The sequence below is a fragment of the Tasmannia lanceolata genome, unplaced genomic scaffold (genome assembly GCF_043159265.1).
Source record: "Tasmannia lanceolata isolate RefF3 unplaced genomic scaffold, GAP_Taslan_0.1 ptg000012l, whole genome shotgun sequence".
Lineage (NCBI taxonomy): Eukaryota > Viridiplantae > Streptophyta > Magnoliopsida > Canellales > Winteraceae > Tasmannia > Tasmannia lanceolata.
Genome location: NW_027518689.1, coordinates 7,948,701 through 7,970,969, shown reverse-complemented (window position 1 = coordinate 7,970,969; position 22,269 = coordinate 7,948,701). Strand labels below are relative to the sequence as shown.

Here is a 22,269-nt window from a genome sequence, read left to right as displayed (position 1 = left end):
TGAAATAAATTTAAAAAATTCTGAAAATTTTTGGGTAATTTGAAAATATCAAATTCAGACTAGAAACAAAATATTACCTCATTTCAACTTGATTTGATATGTTTTTTATTTTATTCTTCGAGAAATAACTCTTTTCTAGGTTACCGTTCGAAAAATAAGATGAGCCAACCATGGTTGAAAATTATGTTTTCCAGTGGCTTTATAATTTACTTTAATCTTATAAAATATGGGTTTTAGAAAAACGTCAAAATTTGAATGACATGCTTTTAAAACCAAGTTTGAAACCCATCTTGAATGAAAATCAAAAGAAAATCAATATTTAGTGGACAAAAATTAATTTTCTAGTGAAATTCTGGAATTAATGATATTATTATTCATATTACAACATACTGAAATTTCATTAAAAAATTCATCCGTTTAGACTATATTCGAGAATCAAACCCTAAAAAACATCATAAACATGTTTTCTACACCAAAAATTTAAAAATGGAAGAACACCTACCGTTGATCGCGAATCCTTATCTCTAGGGTGTGTAATTTCGGGAATATTCACTTTGTCATACCCTTATAAATGCTAGAAAACCCCGAAGAACAATCAATATGTTGTATATAGAAGAAAGATGGAAGAAATAAGATGGAGTTTTGAAGAAGATGAAGAGGGAAGATTATCTCCAAAGGTTACGAGCGCAGAATAGCCCGGGCTTTTAATAAAAATGTTAAGATCAGAGATTTAGAAGAATGCAATCTTGTCCTGAAAGAGAACCGAGCACCAATGTTTGACCCAAGGGGCAAGTTCAATCCGAATTGGTCAGGACCGCACATTGTGGATCAAATCTTACCCAAAAAAGCAGTCAAGCTCCGTAATTTAAATGGAGAAATATTGCCAGAACCAACTAATCTTGATCAACTCAAGAGGTTTTATGCTTGAGCACCAGAAGGCCGTCTTTTGGCTTAATAAATCCCAAATTCATAGCCCATGGTAAAATATATATAACCTTTTGCAAACCCTTTTGAACCTAAATAATATTTTCCTTCAAAAACCCAATATACTAGGGGCATCTGCCCTGAACTACGCAAGACCTAATCCCTACACTAGGGTACGTAGGCAGCTCGGTCAAACCGAGTTCGGTCGTTTCAAAAGAAAAAAAAGCCAAATTGTTCAAAAGAAAAGGGAAAAAAATAAAAGAAAAGAAAATTTAAGTTACCTTCAAACTAGGGGCATCCGCCCTGAACTAGCATGACCTGATTCCCACACTAGGATACGTAGGTAACCTGTTCATAGGTTCGGTCGAAATCTTTGCAAAATCTTAAGCCATTCTTTGAACGCCTTACCCCACCTATAAAGCCCTTCTTGTGTTCAAGAAAAAATAAAAATAAAAAATAAGAGAAAAAGAATGAAGCTTGAAGATCCGTGTGGACCCCGATCCGAGAGAGAGGCGGCGGGGGACGTGCCCCACGCGTGGTCTCAGGATCATCCACGTGAATGGAGAGCTCTACCAAGGAACTCTCGAAAGAAGTGCCCCTCACAGCATGAGTGGCGATACAAAGGTGAGATACCTCTCGATTCGGGGACTAGCCCAGATTCGAGGCGTATCTTAAACAAAGAAGAGTCGCCATCCAAGGAAGTGGGCCAAGGATCCCATACTATGCTCTGTTGCAACGGATAACCAGAGATATAAAAGAAGGTTCGTGCCTGGTTACGAATTCGGAAGGTCTAAAGAGCACCTCATCCGCCCAAGTGTAAACACCTGGTCTCTTATGCCATTTATTATTGATTTTGAAGAATTTTGGGCGAAAGTCATACGAAATGGGAACGAATATCTCCGAGAAGACGTCTATCTGATCATGCATGTCTCGGAGATGAAAAATAAACACACATAAAAAAGAAATGAAAGAAGTGTCGCCTAAGAATAATTAGATTATGAGTGTCATACCTAATTGGTGTCTGAATTCTGGTGTGCAAACACATGCATGCTACAGCTAAAGGTATAGGATCTGTACATGAAAGTAAGAAAACACAGCAAAACACACAACACAATTCAATTCTATACATGACTGGACAAAATGAGTCCTAACTCTAATGCGACCTGACTCGGACCAAGATGGTCGTCCATCCCAGCTGCTCTACGTATCCCAGCCTCGGGAAGAATCGGAGTCAACGTAGTTCGACGCCCTATTCGAAACTACTATGCCTAACTATCTAGAACCGCTATCCTAGACTCGATCCACTAGACTCGACTGATTTTTAAAGCTTTTTTGCACGATCACTTAAGTTCATGTGAATTGTAATTTTTAGGGCTCTCTATATGCCCTAACTAATGTAAGTTGATTAGCCTTAAGCTAATGCAAGTGGGCCCTACACCCTATGTGTATCTAGGCTATGCAATCTAAAGAAAATCATGGGCTAGCTATATGCTTTCTAGTCTAGCCATCGGTTCGACTAAGTGTCTAACCGATCAACTGAGGCCTCCTAACTCTAGGGACACTCACCCGACAGGACACACCATATCAATACAAATCAGGACAGACTCCTAACTCTAAAAACACCCCAAACAGCTAAGACAGACTCCTAACTCTAGGGGAAGATCTTTTTTAAAATGTTTTGAAGTATTTTTGTATTTTTTGAATATTTGAAATGTTTATTTTTAAAGGTTTGGCTGGACCTGGGATGTGGATCCCAAGCTGCACTACGTACCCTATTGAAAGGGATCAAGCCAACGTAGTTCGGAACAGAATTCCTAACTACTCTCCTAATGACTCAAGATTTTTGAGATTTTTGGATTTTCAGATGTTTTTGGATTTTGAATTTCCAAGTGTTTTTTGTTGTTTTCGACTCAAGAGGACAGAATCCTATCATCATAAAGGGCAGGACGGACTCCTGAATATCCCACAAAGGTTGGACAGCATCCTATGCTTTACGGGGGAATTGGACAGAATCACGACTCTGCAAGGGTTGGACAGCATCCTATGCCTTGCAAGAGTGGATAAAAATCACATGATTTGATGAGAGGTTGGACTGAATCCTAAGCCCTATGATGATAGGACAGACTCCTGAAAAATTGACTCCCTAACTAAAGACAGACTCTCTAGCTAAAGGACTGACTCCTAGTGCACAACCCCAAGAGGGGAGCGCAAATGAGACTAGGCTAGTCTCCTAAAAGAAGATGAGATAAAAGAGGGATAATGAGACTGGACAAGTCTCCTAAACACAGAGATGGACTATAAGTATCCTTATCATTGCCCATGCAATGATGCAAGGAGAGGCAACTAATAGACCAAGTTGGTCTTCTACTAAGGGATTTTCTAATGATGAGGCTAAGCAAACCTCCTACGTGCAACTCACTAATGAGACAAAGCCTGTCTCTAAAAGATTTGAATTTTCCTACATGAGACATAGCCTGTCTCCTTCAGGATAAGCTTTTCTACGAGACAAAGCATGTCTCTCTAAAAGAATACGACTTTGCTTACCTGAGACATAGCTTGTCTCCCTAAATTGAGACTCTAGATGACAATGTTTAAAGGTATCCCAAAAGACTGGGCAAGTCTTAAAAACAAACAAGGGGAGAGTTATTTGGACTGAGCAAGTCCCCTAATGATGGGCTTGGGCTAGCGCCTTCATCGCCCTTATCGCCTCTACAATGATAAGAGGAAATTCTCAACTACAGGTAGAATCCTAAATATAAAGCCCTAAAGAAAAAAGAATCCCCTAACCTATGTAACACTAAGACAGGAGAGGACGAGATTGATTCAAGAAATATACTAGCATCAATAGAACTTTAAAACTCTAAGAAGATCTTGAGGAACATGAAGGGTATAAACATAATCACAAAGATAAAATCTTAGCAAAAAAGATAACTCTATTCCTTTTAATAGCTCAACAATAATCAAAGGTAACTTTGTCAGCTATTTGAATAGCAGAAGAAAGCGAATCTACATTACTAGTTAATCATGACCCAGAGTAAAGAAAATATGCACATGTCTAATATCAATGCCTCGGGGCTAGAGGAAATAAACACATATGTTCCAAATTCATTTCTTTGAGAGGTTTAAAGTAAGTATACATAAAGGGAACAAACCTTCTGCTAAAATACTATCTATATGAAGAAAAGTGGAACTAAGTAAGAAAAATGAAAATTCAATCTAAAAACATTAGGAAAAGAGAAAAAGAGCCACAACTTAAAACATGAACCCAAGACCATATCAGGACAAACGTTTGGAAGATGCATCAGTCATTTCAAGAATGAAGCTCATATTATTCAATGATCAACACATAGTGAACTGATATTGTTGGACGATCAGAACACACTAGACACATATTACCCAAGAGTGTAATCTCTCATAACCAAACCCATGGACTCGACTTATTGGATAATCCAATCAAAACAGACTTTCATCAGTTAATGCCCCTAGACAAGTGGTTTTACAACATTGGATATGTCAACATCAGGGATACCAACATGGGTATTGACAGTCCTTAAAATCAATTTGAACCCTCACTATACCTTCTTACAATAAACCTGTTAGTTCACTATTGTTGCAACCGATCATGGGCCTTGTTCCAGCTATTGAAAAAAATAATAATTTAACCTTGAATTCAGTTCTCAGTTTGGGTTTCCCAATTAGCTCTCACAATCCCAAATAAACATGACATGAATTTGAAAGCCTTAAGAAAACAAGGTGAAGCAATGAAAACAACCAGGGACATCACAAGTTAACATTAAAAGACTTATAGTTTAGAATACCATCTACAGATTCAAATGTAAATGCAAAACTCTTTACAAAATTAATCTTCTCTTGCTGCAAGTTAATTAGCAAAGATATGAATCCCCTAATCCATCAAAATTCCAACATCAAGCTTAATATCAATCAGATTGCCTTCATGTAAAAATGTAATCAGAGAATACTATCTACATCAAATTGCTCAGCATTTTAGTATTCTAATTATCATTCCAGTTATATCAAAATAAAACATCATCGCATAACCACAAACATATGAGATGCAAGTAGGAAACTCATAAAAATCTGAAAATTAGAGAATCAAAGAAACTTACCCAAATAAAATTAGATCAGAACTACATAAACTTATTTGGAAATCCAATCGCGAGAATATACTCCTCAGATCTTGCAGAGATGATAGATCAAACAGATCTGGAGCAAAATACAGCAGTGGAAACGAAACCGGAGTTCCGGCGAGCTTGCCGGGAAGTCGGAGAGGATGACCGGAACTTTCTCTCTCCTTCCCTCTCTCTCTCTCTCTGTGAATATGAGAAAATGAGAAACAATGAAAAAGAGAAACAGAAAAACTCACCGGCCGGAGATCTGCCGGAGAAGATGAAAATGGATTTGAGATCCGTTTTCTCTCTTAGAAAACGCAGAGTTTCTCTCTCTTCTGTCTTCTCACAGATTTTTTTTACAAAAAAATGAGATCTCAATGTAAAATAACAGAGATTTTGTGGCGGAAGAGAAGATCGGATAATGTGTAGCCAGAGCTAGAGATCGAGTGAGGAGGTCAGCCGGAATATGGATGACAAAGATCGGATCTAAGCTTTACTATAGGGGAAAATGAAACGGCTGAAATGAAGATGGAGAAAAGAAGGAAAATCTGACAGAAAATGGCCGGAATCCGGCGAAGATCCGTCTAGAGAAGACGATCGGAGAAGATGGGTTTCTCTCTGTTTTCTCAGATCTGAAAAATTCCCCCTCTCAACGAAATTTTTTTTTTCTATTTATAGGGAAAAAGGGAAATTGATAATTGCACTACCATTTAATAAGCGCACGAAAAATTTATATGGCGCGCCCGTAACCTTTGTCCTATTCGACCTAGGCTCGGCCCTATCCAGGATAATCCACCCCCCTTTTGAATTTGCCCTACGACACCCATCTCGGCTCGTTCGCTAGGCAAACACGCTCGGAATTCAACGAAATTTTATGGGGACCTAGATGGGATCCTAAGCTAGCTTGGTAAGAAATTTGGGGTCCTATCTCATTCATTTGATGGGGTTTTGCTCAAACTTGGAGGGTTTAGGGCACGGTCAAAATGGGGTGTCTACAATCCGCTAGATTGAAAACCTGGAAAGGCGATCTAGGCAAAATTTAGGATCATTCCCCTGCTAAGTTGAAAACCTGAAAGGGCGGCTTAGGCAAAAGTTAAGGGGGTGGCCTGCTGAGTCGAAAATCTGAATTGGTGATTCAGGCAAAAGTTAAGGCCGAGCGGTCCGCCAAGTTGAAACCCGAGAAAAGGAAACTTGGTTGTGGTAAGATTGTGTTCACTCGAGAAGAATTACGCTGATCACTGAATCACAATGGGTCAGGCAAAGTTGATAACAATTCCCGAAACTAGGGGTATTAGTTACTAGCAATCGGAAAGTTGATAGAAAAATACATAAAGTATTACTGTCTTAAATAATCAGTGAAGATGTTTATTAATGGAGAAACATTCTTTAAAAGAGGTTTGCCTAACCCAAAATAAAATACTGATAAGTCAGAAGCATCACGAGATTACTTGAGTAATCTTTCTTATTTTATCATTTTATTACAAATGTCTGTGGCTTTTAATTTTTAGAATTTTTTTTTACAAATTCTATTTTAAGAATTGTTGTAGGGTGCAATCCCTCTGAAAATAGGTTCATCAGTAGGTTCTGAGAAACTTGGAAAAAGCAACACTGTTATGAATGGCGAAAGATCTTTGAGAAGAATAACCCCTGGTGAAAGAATAGAAGAAAGTCAGAATGCCATAAGCTGGGGCAGGTTGCTAATGAAGTAGCATCTCAAATTTGGGTCTTGAAAGTCTTTTATTATGTGACGTTAGGCCTGAGTACTTACTCTAATGGCAACTTCTGATGAGGTAAAATTTAGGTTACTAACAAGTTTTAATCTTTTGAAAACTCTAACCCAAATTTGAAGATTAAGAGATCAAAATGGCAATCAAGCACACAAGTTAAATCCTAAGTGCAATGCAAATATAAAGCAAGAGATAAGAGAGAGTGCACCCGAGATTTAAAGTGGTTCGGTCCTCCAACGTGAGGCCTACTCCACTCCACCAACCAAACCCGATGATGGCTTCACTATTTGATCTTCTTAACTTCGGCGAAGATCGGTGCCGATTAAAATTCCAATTGCCTTTAACCTTGGTGGCAATCCTCACCACGGAGAGTGGGCTCCGCTTCTCCGAACACTCGTCCGAATACAATCTTTTGAATAAGAAAGAAAGAACAAAAAATCCCTCACAAGGGTTCACAATGTTTATAGAAGATGTACAAATTTGAGCCCAATGATCCAAATCCTAATTCTAGAGGATGAGAGGCATAAACAAGATTGATTCACTCTTAGGATCTTCCAATAGGTTTTTAGAGTGTTAGGATTGATCATTGGGAAGTTTAGAATACCCATATATATAGAAAAACCAAATATGACCGTTTGAGGGGCATAGTGGTAAATCTGGCAAAATCCCTAACGGTCACAATTTTGTTCCCGACATAGTGGTCTCGGAGTTCCGAGATATTTTCTCGGAGTTCCGAGAATTTCTCTCGGAGTTCCGGGAATACAAACAGAAGTTGGAAAAATACTACTGGACCATTTCTTGGAGCCCCGAGGAATATCTTGGAGTTCCGAGAAGCCTATTTTCAGCAGATTTTCAATTCTTGTTTCTTATTTGTTTGGGCTTCCAACTCTACACCAAGTTGGGATTGTTATGAGGGTTCCAAAGTGTTGGAACACCACAAGAACAATCTCTTAAACATTTAGGAGAGTGTGATTTACTTTATTTATGCCTCTAAACACCTAAACTAGGATTGGATCTTTACATTCTAAAATGACTTTGATCTTCAATAGCGATGCTTCAAGTCTTCATGCGTCTTGGATCTCCGATGTCTTTGGCCTTCCGAATGTGGTCCAATGAGAGCTTCTTGGCCTCAATCCAAGCAATCTTATTTTTATACAATCATGATCTACAACTTAGACAATCAAACACATTAGTGATATAAAATCACTTGTGTATTAGAATCATCAAAAGAAGATGGGAATGCCAAGGTGGGGACCATTGGGCTTACATCCCTACTAGGTAAGGCCTCTGACATTTGTTTATTTGGACCTACAATTGGGGTCTGCATACCTTTTGTGATAATGGTAAAAAATTAGAATATAAAACTTTTTAGGACTTTAAAGTCTTCCGTTTGTTCAACTAATGCAAGAATTCAAAGACCCCTTCACTATATAATACTTTAACGGGGGTTAGTTGCATGAGATTTTAAATCTCCCGGGGACTTCTAGACTGTGGGTCACTCTAGGAAAGTCCAGAGGATTGTATGCCACTCTGGGAATTTCTAGGACTAGGACTCCTCGAGTAGGGGCTTTAGTAGGGATTTCAAAGTGATCGAGGCTTTGATGTTTGGCGCAAGTAGTAAAGAAATAAGAGACTATAAAGTCCTAAGAAGTTTTACATTTTCAACGTCACCATAGGGAGTTTAGGGGCCCCACTTGTGGATCCAACAAACAAATAATGTGGGCCCCACTAGAATATGGCCCCATATTTCTACTAGCATTTCATTCGATTAGTAAGTTTGTTCTATTTTGATCATTTTTATGAGATAAGGGCATTTTATCATTTTTTTCAATATATTATTATTCTTTTAGGAAGTTTCTATTCTCTCATTTTGCACAAGATAAGGGTATTTTGGTCATTTTTCATGGCAAGAGTATTTTGATTAGGGACTGAACCTCTAGCTCAATGGTCAAAGGCTTTGTTCTCCAATATGAAGGTCGGAGGTTCAATCCCAGCTTACCTATCAAAAAAGAGTATTTTGATCATTTTTCATGGCAAAGGAGTATTTTTAATATGAGAATACGGTTCCTGCGGGTGCCCTCAGGAAAGTTACCTGCGGTGATGAATTAAATAATAGCGGTGGCGTGAGCTCATGTGCGCAAATGAATTAAATAATGTGAGAGTGCGTTCTATGAAAACAGTAGTGTTGATATTTTAATCTTTCTTATTTTATAATAATGTGCTACCAAGCTTCTCCTCTTGGCAAGTGGCAATGGTGGTGCAAAGATGCGCCAGATGTCAAATGGTGCTAGCAAAAAACGTAAAAACGTAATCATTAAAATTATGAAAAAAATACGAATAAAATATATAAGGTTATGACAATTACCGTAATAAAATACATAAGTTTATGACAATTACTGAAAGAAACACTTATTTAGAATAATTGTGACAAGAGTGCTTCGTACCCACTAAGAAATAGTGGGTCCCAAATTCGATTGACTCGCATGGTTGCAATCCAAACCGTCAATCGAATTTGGGACCCACTATTTCTTAGTGGGTACGAAGCACTCTTGTCTGAACTATCTGCCGCATGGTTGCAATCCAAACCGTTTATTTAGCTCTTAACCCAAAATCAGAATGATTTGAGGATCTGACAGTCTAAAAGATGCATTTTTAGCCATTGGATGTAAAACATTGGTCAATTTGTTTCACTCCCTGTGAGTTCAATATGAGATTTGGGTTGTTTTCAATACAATTATATGAGATTTGGGCTGTTTTCAATACAATTAGGCCACATGATGAGCGATGGGGATCACACACACGTCATCCATGTGTGCGTAAGATGTCTTGTGTCTTGCTAATATTAGCAGTTCAATTATAGGGGATGTTTGTATGCATGGAAAACTTGTAATAATTATTCTAAGTAAGTGTTTCTTTTATTAATTGTCATAAACTTATGTATTTTATTACGGTAATTGTCATAACCTTATATATTTTATTGGTATTTTTTTCATAATTTTACAATTTTATAACTATTTCTAGGTAATGTTTCATTTAAAACTTTATACTTTACCTATTTTACTTCTCTGTGTAATGATTACGTTTACGTTTTTTGCTAGCATCATTTGCCATCTGCGCGCATCTTTGCACCACCATTGCCACTTGCCAAGAGGAGAAGCTTGGTAGCACATTATTATAAAATAAGAAAGATTAAAATATCAACACTACGTTTTCATAGAACGCACTCTCACATTATTTAATTCATTTGCGCACATGAGCTCACGCCACCGCTATTATTTAATTCATCACCGCAGGTAACTTTCCTGAGGGCACCCGCAGGAACCGTATTCTCTTTTAATATTCCCCTATTTGAGGAATTTTTTTTATTTTTTCCTTTTTTTATTTGTCCGACATATAGGTGTATGTTGGATATTTTGTTAGATACGGGCATACGAGTATTTTAAGAGTTCCCTTTTTCTAATTATTTTTCTTTTTTCCCATTTTTCTCATCATCCATGACATAAAGGCATTATGGCTATTCGAGATAATGGCATTTTTGTCACTCCCATAATATGTGTGTATCTCATGATTTTTAGAAATTTTACAATTTTTTCTAATTTTTCCATTTTGTCATTTTCAATGGGTTGTTTTCTGACGTAAGAGTATTTAGTGATTTGTTTTTTTAGTAATTTTTTAATTTTTCCAAACGGTTTATTATTTTCCATGAGATAAGGGTATTGTGGTCATTTTCCATCGGTATTTTGTGTTTTTTTTATTTTTCCAAAATTTAATTTTCATTTTGCTGCTTTTCTTATTTTCCATGAGATGAAGATATATTTGTTATTTTTCATGAGAGGGGAAAGAAATGTCTATTAGAACTTTGATGTTCTACGCATTTGAAAAGGATTATCTAGCGAGTGCTTTAACGGATTTTGGTGGAGTCCGTAGGCTTAATCTTGGACCTACTGACTAACTCGGATTTTCAGAGTGAAAGCTAAAAGTCATTGTAACTCCTCAGTCTTATGGAGTTCTCCAAAGTCCAATATGACTTAAATACTCTAGGGCGCATTTAACAAGCTATGAAAAAAGTCATACACGACTAACCTCGGATTCTTTAAATCCGCCAAACATCCCTTAATGCGGCACAACTAACCCCCCTAAGCCCACAACCAAAATACCAACCAAATGTCATCCACAGTCGCAGACTTTCCAAGTGACTCTATCACGCAACACGCGTCCGAAATAAGAGCACTATTTCTGGCGTGGACTTAAGAATTAAGATGATACGATAGAGAGATAGAGAGAGAGGGGAATGGGAAAGGAGAGAACAAATGAGAAGGGAGTTTTATCTCCAGCACTTGAAGCCCCAACGGATCTCATCACCCGAGTCTTTTGTCAGCTTGACTGCATCGACCTCTTACACTGCTCTCTTGTCTGCAAGTATGACCCTCTTTTCTTCCTTTTTCTCTTATAAATAACTGAAATCCATTTACTTGAAATTTTCATCCGTTAAGGCAGTAATCATTTGGCTAAGCTGGTTCTTGTGATGTGATAAGTAGTTTCTTTGACTAGTACTTAGAGTGATGTCTTTGTGCAAGAAGCAGAAAAGGGGTTTATTTCTTATGTTTCAATGGAAATATTGAAAATATAAACTTCCTCGATAATTGGTTAAGGATGGGATTCTGAAAGACTGGGATCTACACAAAGCCCATTTGTTTTTTTTTTTTTTTTTTCACTTTATTTAATTAGGGTCATGTTTAAAAAAAAAGAAAATTCTATGATCTTTTAGATTCCCTCTTTTCTTTGTTTCTGTTTAAGGATGGAGTTTTTAGAAAATTGGGATATACAACTGAAAACCCATATTTTCTTCCCTCTTTAATTTCTTTTGGGAGATTATATTTTCACCCCCCCTGGAGTACGCATTCGCCAGGGCGATTATAATGTGAACAGTGGGCAACTTTTATGCTTTTTGACATCAAATCATGTTACAACGGGGCGAATGCGTACTGCAGGGGGCGGGGGTGAAAATATCATCGCCCTTTTTTTTTTTTTTTTTGCATCTCATTTTAAGCACTTCTATTCTGCACCATATGAACTAATTTCAGAGACTCCTGTAGGAGTTTTAGATTCTTGTGGGTGATTTCTGTTTAAATTCCCTTTTGAATATTTTGTTTTGATCAAGTGAAAAATAAGTTGAGAGAGATTGGGAATCAGCAACAGTGTCTAAGTAGACACTATTGAGTGATATCTCAATAAGTGTGTAGGTGTAAGCTATCGGGTGATATTGTTACTGGTAACAAGGTGCTGTGTCAATATTGAAATTGTTACTTGATGTTATATGGATATTTCTATTTTCCGAATTAACTATCATACATCAAACTTCTCTCCTTTCGCCGTGTCTCTCTCTCTCTCTCATTCTCTCCTTTCTCCACTCTCTCCCTCCTCTCTCTCTCTCTCGGCTTCCACAACTTCTCTCCCCATCATTCTTCCTTCTCACATCATTTTCACCTCTCCTCCTATACTCTCTCACCCCATGGCTGGGTTCTTTAGCCGCCTCCTACTTCTCTCTCATCCCCAGGCTAGATTCATAACCTGCCCCTTCTACGCCTATCTTTCTTCTTTTTTGATTAATTTCTTGATCTCGCTTTTTAATTATTTTCTCTTTATATTGGCTTTGGACGTACATTCTTTCCTCTCTCCGACTTGTTCTCTTCCTCCTCACGGACAATGATCAAGGCTCGAGGCCTGACACGCCATACCACGTAGTGATCCATTTTCTTTCTAATTTCTATGCCCCCCCCCCCCACGGAAAAAAAGTCGCTCTTTGAACTAGTGTTTCAAAACGCGGCCAAAGCAAATCTTAGCTGACTTAGTACGGTGCGATCGAGTACTCGGTTGATGCGGCTGAGTACTTAGCGCGGTCATAACTTGAGAGTCAAAGGAAGTTTGATTGACTTTGTAACGTAAAATGTGGAGTCGGAGAAGAACACGAGCAAGGTAAAAGGGAGTTGACTCGGGGGAGTCTGCGATGCCGCAAGGGAGTTTTTGAAAACATGTTTTGAACATTCATCTTTTCTTTTTTCTACATCGCCAATTTGTTGTTCCCATAAATTTTTCGCCCAGGTCTAACCCAACCAACTCTACCCTTGTCACCCACACATACTACCATAGTTTCAAAACTCGCCCACGTCATCCTGGACTCCCTCAAGTCGATTCCCTTTTACTTTTGCCGTATTCTTGTCCGAGCCCGCATTTTTTCCAACAATGTCAATCAAAACTCCTTTGACTCTCTTGAGTTATGACCGCATCAGTCGATTTGCTTCGGTCGCGTTTTGACTCGCATCCGCATTTTGATACACTCATACTAACCTGATCAAATTTTCTCTCCACATTATCTTACCCTATTAAGCCTTGTTTGGGCCGTAGTTGAGTCTTTTTTAGCAGATCTGATTTTATTCATTAGAAGATTGTTTTTTTCATGTGGGATTTTTATATGGAACCTGATCGGATGAATTGGATTTCTTTTGATGGTTGAATTCTTAAGTTTAGTGTTGCACTTATTTGAACATCCTTCTTGTATTTAGTTATTTATGTCTATTTATGCCGATATGGGAATGCATGCCGCTGTTTTGTTGAGTTAAAACTTAAAACCCATATATTGCTCCTAAATTACACGAAAATACCTGCAAACCTATAGGTTTGCACTGATTTGGTATCAAGTCCAAGGTTTGCATCGACTTTGTATCAATACTAGGTTTGCACCAATTTTGTATCAAAGCCTAGCTTTCCACCATTGGTGTGGGGGTGAGGATTGTTAAAGAACTTAGAAGAGGAAGAAATAATCGGTATCACTAATCTATTTCTGTTGAGGTAGTAATAAACTCATTTGTGCCCATGAGCCTAGGGGTTCTTATTCAGTCAAATCATTCTCCAAGTTTCTAAACAATGGTTCTAATTCTACCCAGACCTCTTGGAGCAATCTTTGGAAAGCCGTTGCCCTGCCTTGTATCACAGCATTTGCTTGTACTGCTTGCTTGGAAACTATTAACACTCAAGAGTATAAATAAGAGGAATTTCAGACTCGCAAATAGCTGCTCGACGTGTCAAGTTGAATAGGAGACTTCCAGTCATCTTATTCACTGCAAGGTTAGTAAATGGTTCTGGGAAAAAGATTATTAGATGGGTTGGAGTGAGTCGGGTTTCCTAGATCATTCAAAAAATTAATTCTATGTTGGACCTAAATGGACTGGGACTCTGGGTCCCTTTAGCAAGAAGATCCTTTTGAGGTCACCCCCTTTGCTATAATATGGTCCATCTGGAATGAAAGGAACAACATAGTTTTAAATGACAAAGAAGCGTCTAAACTCAGTTTTCTGTAGAAAATCATATTAGTGATTATCGGTTGGGGTGCTGTGGTATCTCTTGGAGGTTCAAAAGTGTACTTATGGCCACACGGTTCTAAACAAATGATCTGATACCAATGGAAGCCTTCGACAGGCAACTTTTTAAACCTGAATTTTGATACTTGTTCAATTTGGAGTCCAAGTCTCACAGCGATTGGAGATTCTATCTGTATCTCTAATGGAGACATCTTGAGATCTTATTTAAGGCGTATAGGTGTAGATAACCCATTTTGTCTAGCTCGCACTGTTGATAGTTTGTCGCGATAATTACTCCTATGATGAGCAACTTCTGCATGTACTGACCAACGGTCTTTGTGGGCACAAAAACCAAGGCATTTCATTACCAGTAAACCCATCCAATTATCACCTATCTCTGAATACTCCAAAGTACCAAAAATCCTCCAGCTTCCAGTCAAAACTGGGCCCTGAGCCACTTGCTATCGCAGTTGTCGCAAACCCAAAAATTAGGGTTTCACTTGCAGTCACAAATACTACCTTGCGATTGCAATTTTTCCAATTTAGAAACAAACTCCAGAGTCACCATTCTTTGCATACTTTTATTCCCACATTATTTAAACCTGTGAATTTCATTGGATTTCATGTCTATAAAAGGCCCAAGGCCCAATGCACTTACATGGAAGAACTTATAACCTAAATTTTGGCCAATGGTCCTAGGAAAGAGCTAAAAACCCTAAAAATTAAGAGATTTGGTTCTGTTAAAAGTGGGTGTGCACTCACGTGGGGTCATTTTGGTCTTTTTCATATAACCTAACTCATATGTATATATAATACATATCAGTGAGGGATGGGAGATCGATCATATCTCTCTCTCACAGTTACGCCTCTCATCTCATTCTCTACTCTCTCATTCTCTCTTCCTCTCTTTCTCTATCACATCATGTAGGGTTTCAACATGGTATTAGAGCTTTAGGCTAGAGATTTCGTCTATTCTATCATCGCAGCCTACTCTCACCCCCTTCTGTTTACATTTTTTTTAGATTTTGACCTGACCCTAACCTGCATATACCTTGTAGCCATACCCTACCCTGTTGCCGCACCCCTCTCATCCCCATTCCTTGTTACTTTGTCACCACGAAATCTAACCTTAGCCTTCTACAGTTGTCGCCCACTCCTACAATCCCTTATTTCATGTTTTCCATCACAAAACCCTAACCCTAACCACCTCTATAATACAAAACAGTCCTAAACCCTACAATTTTCATCACAAAATCCTACCCTAACCAAATCTGTCATCCAAATCAGTCCCAAAATCCACATTTTTTATTTATTTTCCCCACTCACAGACCTAGACGCCACTCCCTTTACCTTATTTTCTCCTCAATACATACCTTATTTCCTTAGTTTATATTCGTATTGGATCTCATCAGTCCCCACTCTTCGTTAATCCTCCCTATTCATGTGCTAAATACCCATTTTTGTTTTCTCTTATTTCAATCTGTTGAGGGTTCTGGGATGATATCGGGCACTTTTCATTTCTTCGTAGGGCTTATGTGTGAAGTTTTTGGACTCGGAACCCTCTCTTGATGTATGGGACAACAAGTGTTGTTGTGTATGCTGCCCCGATTTGGTGGTTGTTGACTCCTCTTGGTAGTGGATGTGGTGCTGGTCGATGGTTGGCTGCACCATGTTGGATTTTGTGGTGTTGTTTGTGTTTTTCATGTGATTTGCTCGTTGATTGGTTGTTGTGGTGGCTCGGTTTCCGTAGTGCATTGGTTGTTGGTTATCTGTTGGTGGCGTTGAAAGGGGCTACTATTCCATTGTTGTTTGTTGCTTCTGTTTATTGGGGCTTGTTATTGCCTCTTTCGTTACTTATTATGTGATTTGTGGTGATTGGTTTGTGGTGTTGTGGAAATTTGATTTGTGGTACTTGGTGATTTGTGGAGATTTGATATGACGACTCCTACATCTTAGACTATGGCTTCTGGGTCTTTTACGACCCTCCCTGTGGTTCCGATGACTTCTGTCAAATTGAATGGCAAGAACTACCCTCCGTGGTCTCGCTTCGTTCAGATATACCTTAAAGCCCAAGGGAAAACTAGTTATCTTAAATCGGCTCCTCTGTCATCAGAAAGTAAGGACCATGTTCAGTGGCACCAGGAAGATGCCCATATTCAGACTCTCCTCTTCCATAGCATGGAGCCACAGATTGCTGAACACATGATGTTCCTTGACACGGCCAAAGAGGTCTGGAAGCATGCCAAAACACTATATTCGGGTGAAAATAATTTGACGAGGATTTGTGATACTTACTCGGCACTTCGCCGTCTGGAGCGTGGGGATCAAATTGTCTCCGATTATTATTCCGAGTTTGTTCACCTATGTGAGCAACTTGACACATTGCATCCCTTCTCCACGGATCCTGCAGTCTTGGCCAAGCAGAAAAGTGATTTGAGGGTTGTTCAGTTTCTTGATGGTTTGGGCTGTGATTTTTTACCGATTTGCCAGCAGATTATAGGGCAGGACCCTTTACCGTCTCTCGCAGAGACATTCTCCCGTGTTCAGCGTGCCGTGAGGATAGAGGTCCCTGATGACTCATCCGTCAAGCATTTTGCTCTTTTAGTCCATACTGGTTCAGTGGTATGCGTGGCGGCCGTGGTCGTGGACGTCGTGGTAGAGATTTAGGGGGAGGCCGTGGAGTTGGTGGTCGTGGATCACGTTATTGTACACATTGTGGCTATGAGGGTCATACAATAGACTTTTGCTATGATTTACATCAAGAGCTGCGACCCTCACGTGCCGCTCATCATGTTTCTAGAGCGACTACTTCTATCTCCGCTGAGGCCCCTTCGCAGTATACTCCTTCAGACACGATAGTTATTTCACGCACTGCATATGAGGCACTTTTGCGCCCACAGGATCAGGGAAAACCAGTCACTGCCATTGTTACTAAGGAAGGTAGCACCCCATCCTGCTCTCAGCCGTTTGGACTTTTGGCTTATTGATTTTGGAGCCTCTCATCATATGACGAGTAATAGTAGCCTCCTTAGTTCCTTTGCACCTAATTCTGCCAGTACTTCTGTCACCTTGGCAAACAGAACGCTATGTCCTGTTTCTGGTACAGGGGACACATCGCTTGGACATGATTTTTCCCTTTCTTCTATTCTATGCGTTCCAAGTTTTCCTTGTAGTTTTCTTTCTGTTAGTCAAATTACTCACCATCTACGATGTTCTGTAACATTTTTTCCTTTCTATTGTGTCTTTCAGGATCTTGCGACTGGGAGGAGGATTGGCTCGGGCCACGAGGCAGGTGGCCTCTACTACTTTGACAGTGCTCATTCATTCTCGGCCTTGAGCGCTTCTGTTGATTCATTCATGTGGCACTGTCGGCTTGGTCCCCACCAGCGGATCGTCTTCAGCATTCCTCCATTGTGTCTAGTCCTATTAGTTCTTTTCAGTGTGAGTCGTGTCAGTATGGAACACACCATCGTGTTTCCTTTCCATCTAGGTCAGTTAGTCGTGTGTCTAGTCCGTTTGAGTTTGTTCATTCGGATATTTGGGGGTCCCTGTAGAACTCCTTCATTATTTGGACATCGTTATTTTATTGTATGTGTGGACGATTATTCACGAATGACTTGGCTATATGTAATAAAAGATCGTTCATAAGTTTTTAATGTGTTTTGTTCTTTTTATGCTGAAATCTCGACACAGTACTGTTGTTCCATAAAATGCTTGTGCACAGATAATGCACGTGAATATTTTTCTACTTCTAGTCGATTTCAACAGTTTCTCTCTAGTCATGGCATTTTACATCAGTCATCATGTGCCCATACTTCTCAGCAAAATGGTGTTGCTGAGAGGAAGCTTAGATATTTGGTTGATATGACACGCTCTCTCTCTTTCCAGATGCATGTTCCAAAAACTTCTTGGGTTGACGCTATTCTTACTTCCTGTTTTCTAGTGAACAGTTTACCCTCTTCTGTCCTCCAAAATAGGTCGCCATTTTCCATTTTACATCCATCAGGGAATCCCTTTCCTTTGCTTCCTAGAGTGTTTGGTTGTACATGTTTCGTTCATAATATAGCACCTGGTCTTGATAAGCTTGCTCCATGTGCCATCAAGTGTGTCTTCATTGGCTATTCTCGCACTTAGAAAGGCTACAGGTTCTATAGTCCTCAGCTTCGTGTTGTTTATGCCGCTGCCGATGTTACTTTTTTCGAGGACACACCCTACTTTACAGAGTCTTCTACACCATCGTTACCGGTACTTTCACTTCTACTTCCTGCTCCTGTTCCTCCTGTATCCTCTTCATCGCCTGAAGTGAAAACTTATTCCCGTCGTCCTCGAAAGGCTGTATTACCCACATGTGCCGACGACCCATTATGTGAGCCACCTCCTCCACAGCCTGCTGATCCATCCACTGCTCCTGAGGTAATTGTTCCATCCACCGTGCCTGATAATGATTCTTCTGTGACCTCTCGCACACGTTCTCGTTTTACACAATACTATATTTCTGACGTGGTTTCTTATGCTCGCATGTCATCAACTTTTAGTTCTTTTTTATCATCTGTTTCCTCTGTCTCTATACCTCGTTCAGTTGCAGAGGCTTTAGCACATCCTAGTTGGAGAGCAGCAATGGATATTGAGATGGGTGCTTTGCAAACTAATCATACATGGCAGTTGGTTACCCTTCCCCATGGGGCTCAGGCAGTGGGCTGTAATTGGGTGTTCATAGTGAAATATTTACCAGATGGTACAGTGGAGAGATGATACAGTGGAGAGACTGAAGGCAAGACTGGTAGCGAAAGGATTCACACAAACCTATGGAATTGATTACACAGAGACGTTCTCTCCCGTTGCAAAATCCCATCTGTCAGAGTTCTCATCTCACTTGCTGTTAATATGTCTTGGCCACTCTATCAGTTAGATGTCATAAATGCATTCTTGCATGGTGATCTGCAGGAGGAGGTTTATATGGAGCAACCTCCTGGGTATGTTGCTTAGGGGGAGTTGAAGAATGTTGTCTGTAAGTTGAGCAAGGCTTTGTACGGCCTTAAGCAATCTCCCCGTGCCTAGTTTGGGAGATTCAGTGAAGCAGTTGTAAGGTTTGGCATGACTCAGTGCGCTGTGGACCATTCCGTATTCAGCTCCTAGTCTAAGGATGGTTGGATATTTCTGGTTCTCTATGTTGATGACATTATTATTACTGGGAGTGATAGTGCAGTTATACAGAGGCTGGAGGATTTCCTTCAGAAAGAGTTCAACACCAAGGACCTTGGTTGCCTCAGATATTTTTTAGGGATAGAGGTAGCTTACTCACGTGAAGGACTATCTCTGTCACAAAGAATATATGCTCTAGATATATTGGAGGAGACAGGTCGGGTGGGTGCAAAGCCGGCTGAGACACCCGTGGATCCCAGCATCAAGCTTTCTCCTGATCAGGGAGAAATTCTGGAGGATCCAGGGAGATACAAACGTTTAGTTGGGAAGCTAATTTATCTCACTATCACACGCCCAGAAATATCCTATGTTGTTGGTGTAGCCAGTCAGTTCATGAGTACACCACGGACATCACACTGGTCATCAGTCACTCAGATTGTGAGGTACCTGAAGAAAGCTCCTGGTAAAGGATTGATCTTCAAGAAACACAAGCATATGAGAATTGAGGGATATTCAAATGCAGATTGGGCAGGATCACCTACAGATAAGAGATCGACTACTGGCTACTGTACCTTTGTTGGGGCAAATTTGGTGTCCGGGAAGAGCAAGAAACAAGATGTCGTATCAAGATCAAGTGCAGAAGCAGAGTATAGAGCCATGGCCTATACAGGTTGTGAGTTGATCTGGTTGAGATCGTTCATGTCAGAGATTGGACTTCCCTACTCATCTCCTGCTTCACTTCACTGTGATAACAAGTCCGCCATTCACATCGCACAGAACCCATTATTCCATGAGAGGACTAAACATATAGAGATCGACTACCACTTTATCCGTCACAGAATTCAATAGGGTGAGATATGCACAGTGTTCACTAGATCAAATGATCAAGTTGCCGATATGTTTACCAAACCTTTAAGCAGAGTGAGATTGAGCAACTTATGTAACAAGATGGGGATGTATGATATATAGACTCCATCTTGAGGGGGAGTGTTAAAAGTGGGCGTGCACTCATGTGGGGTCATTTTGGTCTTTTTCATATAACCTAACTCATATATATATATATATATATATATATATATATATATATATAATACATATTAGTGAGGGATGGGAGATCGATCATATATCTCTCTCTCACAGTTACGCCTCTCATCTCATTCTCTCTTCCTCTCTTTCTCTATCACACGATGTAGGGTTTCAACAGGTTCCTTGAAAGGACAAAAGGCCAAAGAACGAGGAAGAAGACGCTGAAGAGTCGAGCGACGCCCTTCCCGATCCAACGTCAAGACTTCGCCACCGGTTTAGGTAGTCTCTTCCACTTTTCTTGTTTCATTTACAATCACACAGTATCATGTTAGGTTTAATATGGGTTAATTAGGAGGCGGCAATGAGGCTCCATGAACCCTAAACCACGAGGCACCCTCCGATCATAAGTTTAGTAGTAATATTTGATAATCTTTTTGTCCTCGTTATGCATTAGTTTACATGAGTAAGTGGGTGTTGAGAATGGTCATATAATATACCTCCCATGTTGGAGGGGTATTTCTGTCTTTGTATGTTCCATGCACACACACACACACACACACACAAACACATATATTATATGTCGTGTGTCAGTGCACAATGCACTAATGCACGCATTCTCTATTTCATCTGTTCTCCTCTCTCTCTCTCTCTCTCTCTCAATGCTTCAATGTAGATTAACATCATATCAGAGCGAAGGTGAAGATCGAGATTGGAGATACCTAACCTTTACCCTAAACCCCAAAACCCTAAAACCATAACCCAAATTAGGGACATGTGATTTTCCCTAACCCTAACCCTAATCAACTCTAACCCTAGTTGCACCCTCCTTTGTCCACTCTCTTGCCGTACTCCACTAAATCACCATTTTTGTGATTTTTATCAGCCCAGACCTAATCACACCCCATTATTCACCCCCAAACAGTCCAGTAAATCACCAAAACACCCTTTTTTTTGGATTTTCCCCCTTCCCAAGCCATTCGCACCCCACCCTTTCTCTAACCTTATTGTATCGTACCACCACTAAACTAATTTTAAACCTTCGAATTCTAACCCTAACCCCCTACTTCATACAAATCAGTCCCTAAACTTACTTTAATTGCTTTCGATCTCTTTATCTCGATGTTCTAAACAGTTTTCATTGATCCTTATCATCTTGTGTTGGGTTCTGGGCATTTTTCGGGTTATTTTTTTCATGCTGGTGTGTTGTATGTTTGTGGTGTTGTTGCCTTCTTTTCGCCCGGAACCATGTGTAAATGTGGGAGATATCATCTTTGGGGCTTTTGTTAGTAGTTGGATCATGATATGATGGTGATCAGTTGATGCTGGTGATTGTAGTTGATTTCTTGTTGTGTTTGATGATGTTGGTGATCAGCTGTTGGTGGTTTGATGATATTGGTGGGCGCTTGTTGGTGGCTTGATTTTCTGCATTTTTTTTAGTGGATAGCTGTTGTTGGTAGTTGGATCACGATATGATGGTGATCAGTTTGTGCTGGTGATTGTAGTTGTTGTTGTTGTGTTTGATGATGTTGGTGATCAGCTGTCGGTGGTTTGATGATATTGGTGGGCGCTCGTTGGTGGCTTGATATTTTGCATTTTTCGTAGTGGATATTTGGGGGTGGTGCATGTTAGTCAGCTTGGTGGTGGATCATTGGTTGTGTTCATGATTATCCTAGTTATTGCAGTTTGCCTCATGTTGCGGTTTTGTGTCGCTATTCACAATGGCTACACCCTCCACTTCATCTACCGCCTCTAGCCCCTTCCATGTCATGTCTATGACTTCCATTAAACTTGACGGCTCCAACTATCCTGCGTGGAGTCAATATGTGAAACTTTATCTCCGCGGCCAGGGGGAAGTTGAGTTATGTTACTTCGGATATTCCATCACCTAAGGATTCTTCCTATGATAAGTGGAGCCAGGAGGATGCTACTTCTTCGGTCGTTGTTAAGTCAGAGTATGGAGCC

The 22,269-nt window shown here is 39.8% G+C and overlaps 1 protein-coding gene across 7 annotated transcripts in view; it reads left to right on the top strand.

Moving 5' to 3' along the window:
- The first annotated feature begins 10,935 nt into the window (after positions 1-10,935).
- Positions 10,936-22,269, top strand: part of LOC143887605 (uncharacterized) — a 47,958-nt gene continuing 36,624 nt past the window's right edge. Inside the window, exon 1 of one of the 7 annotated variants that reach the window (XR_013254297.1) lies at positions 10,936-11,200. Coding sequence is in view for 2 of the 7 variants with exons in the window: in XM_077391705.1 (XP_077247820.1) it covers positions 11,092-11,200 (109 nt within the window). In the remaining 5 variants the exon portion in view is untranslated. The remainder of the gene's footprint in view (positions 11,201-22,269) is intronic. The other 6 variants (XM_077391705.1, XM_077391704.1, XR_013254300.1 and 3 more) reach the window with 6 other exon arrangements.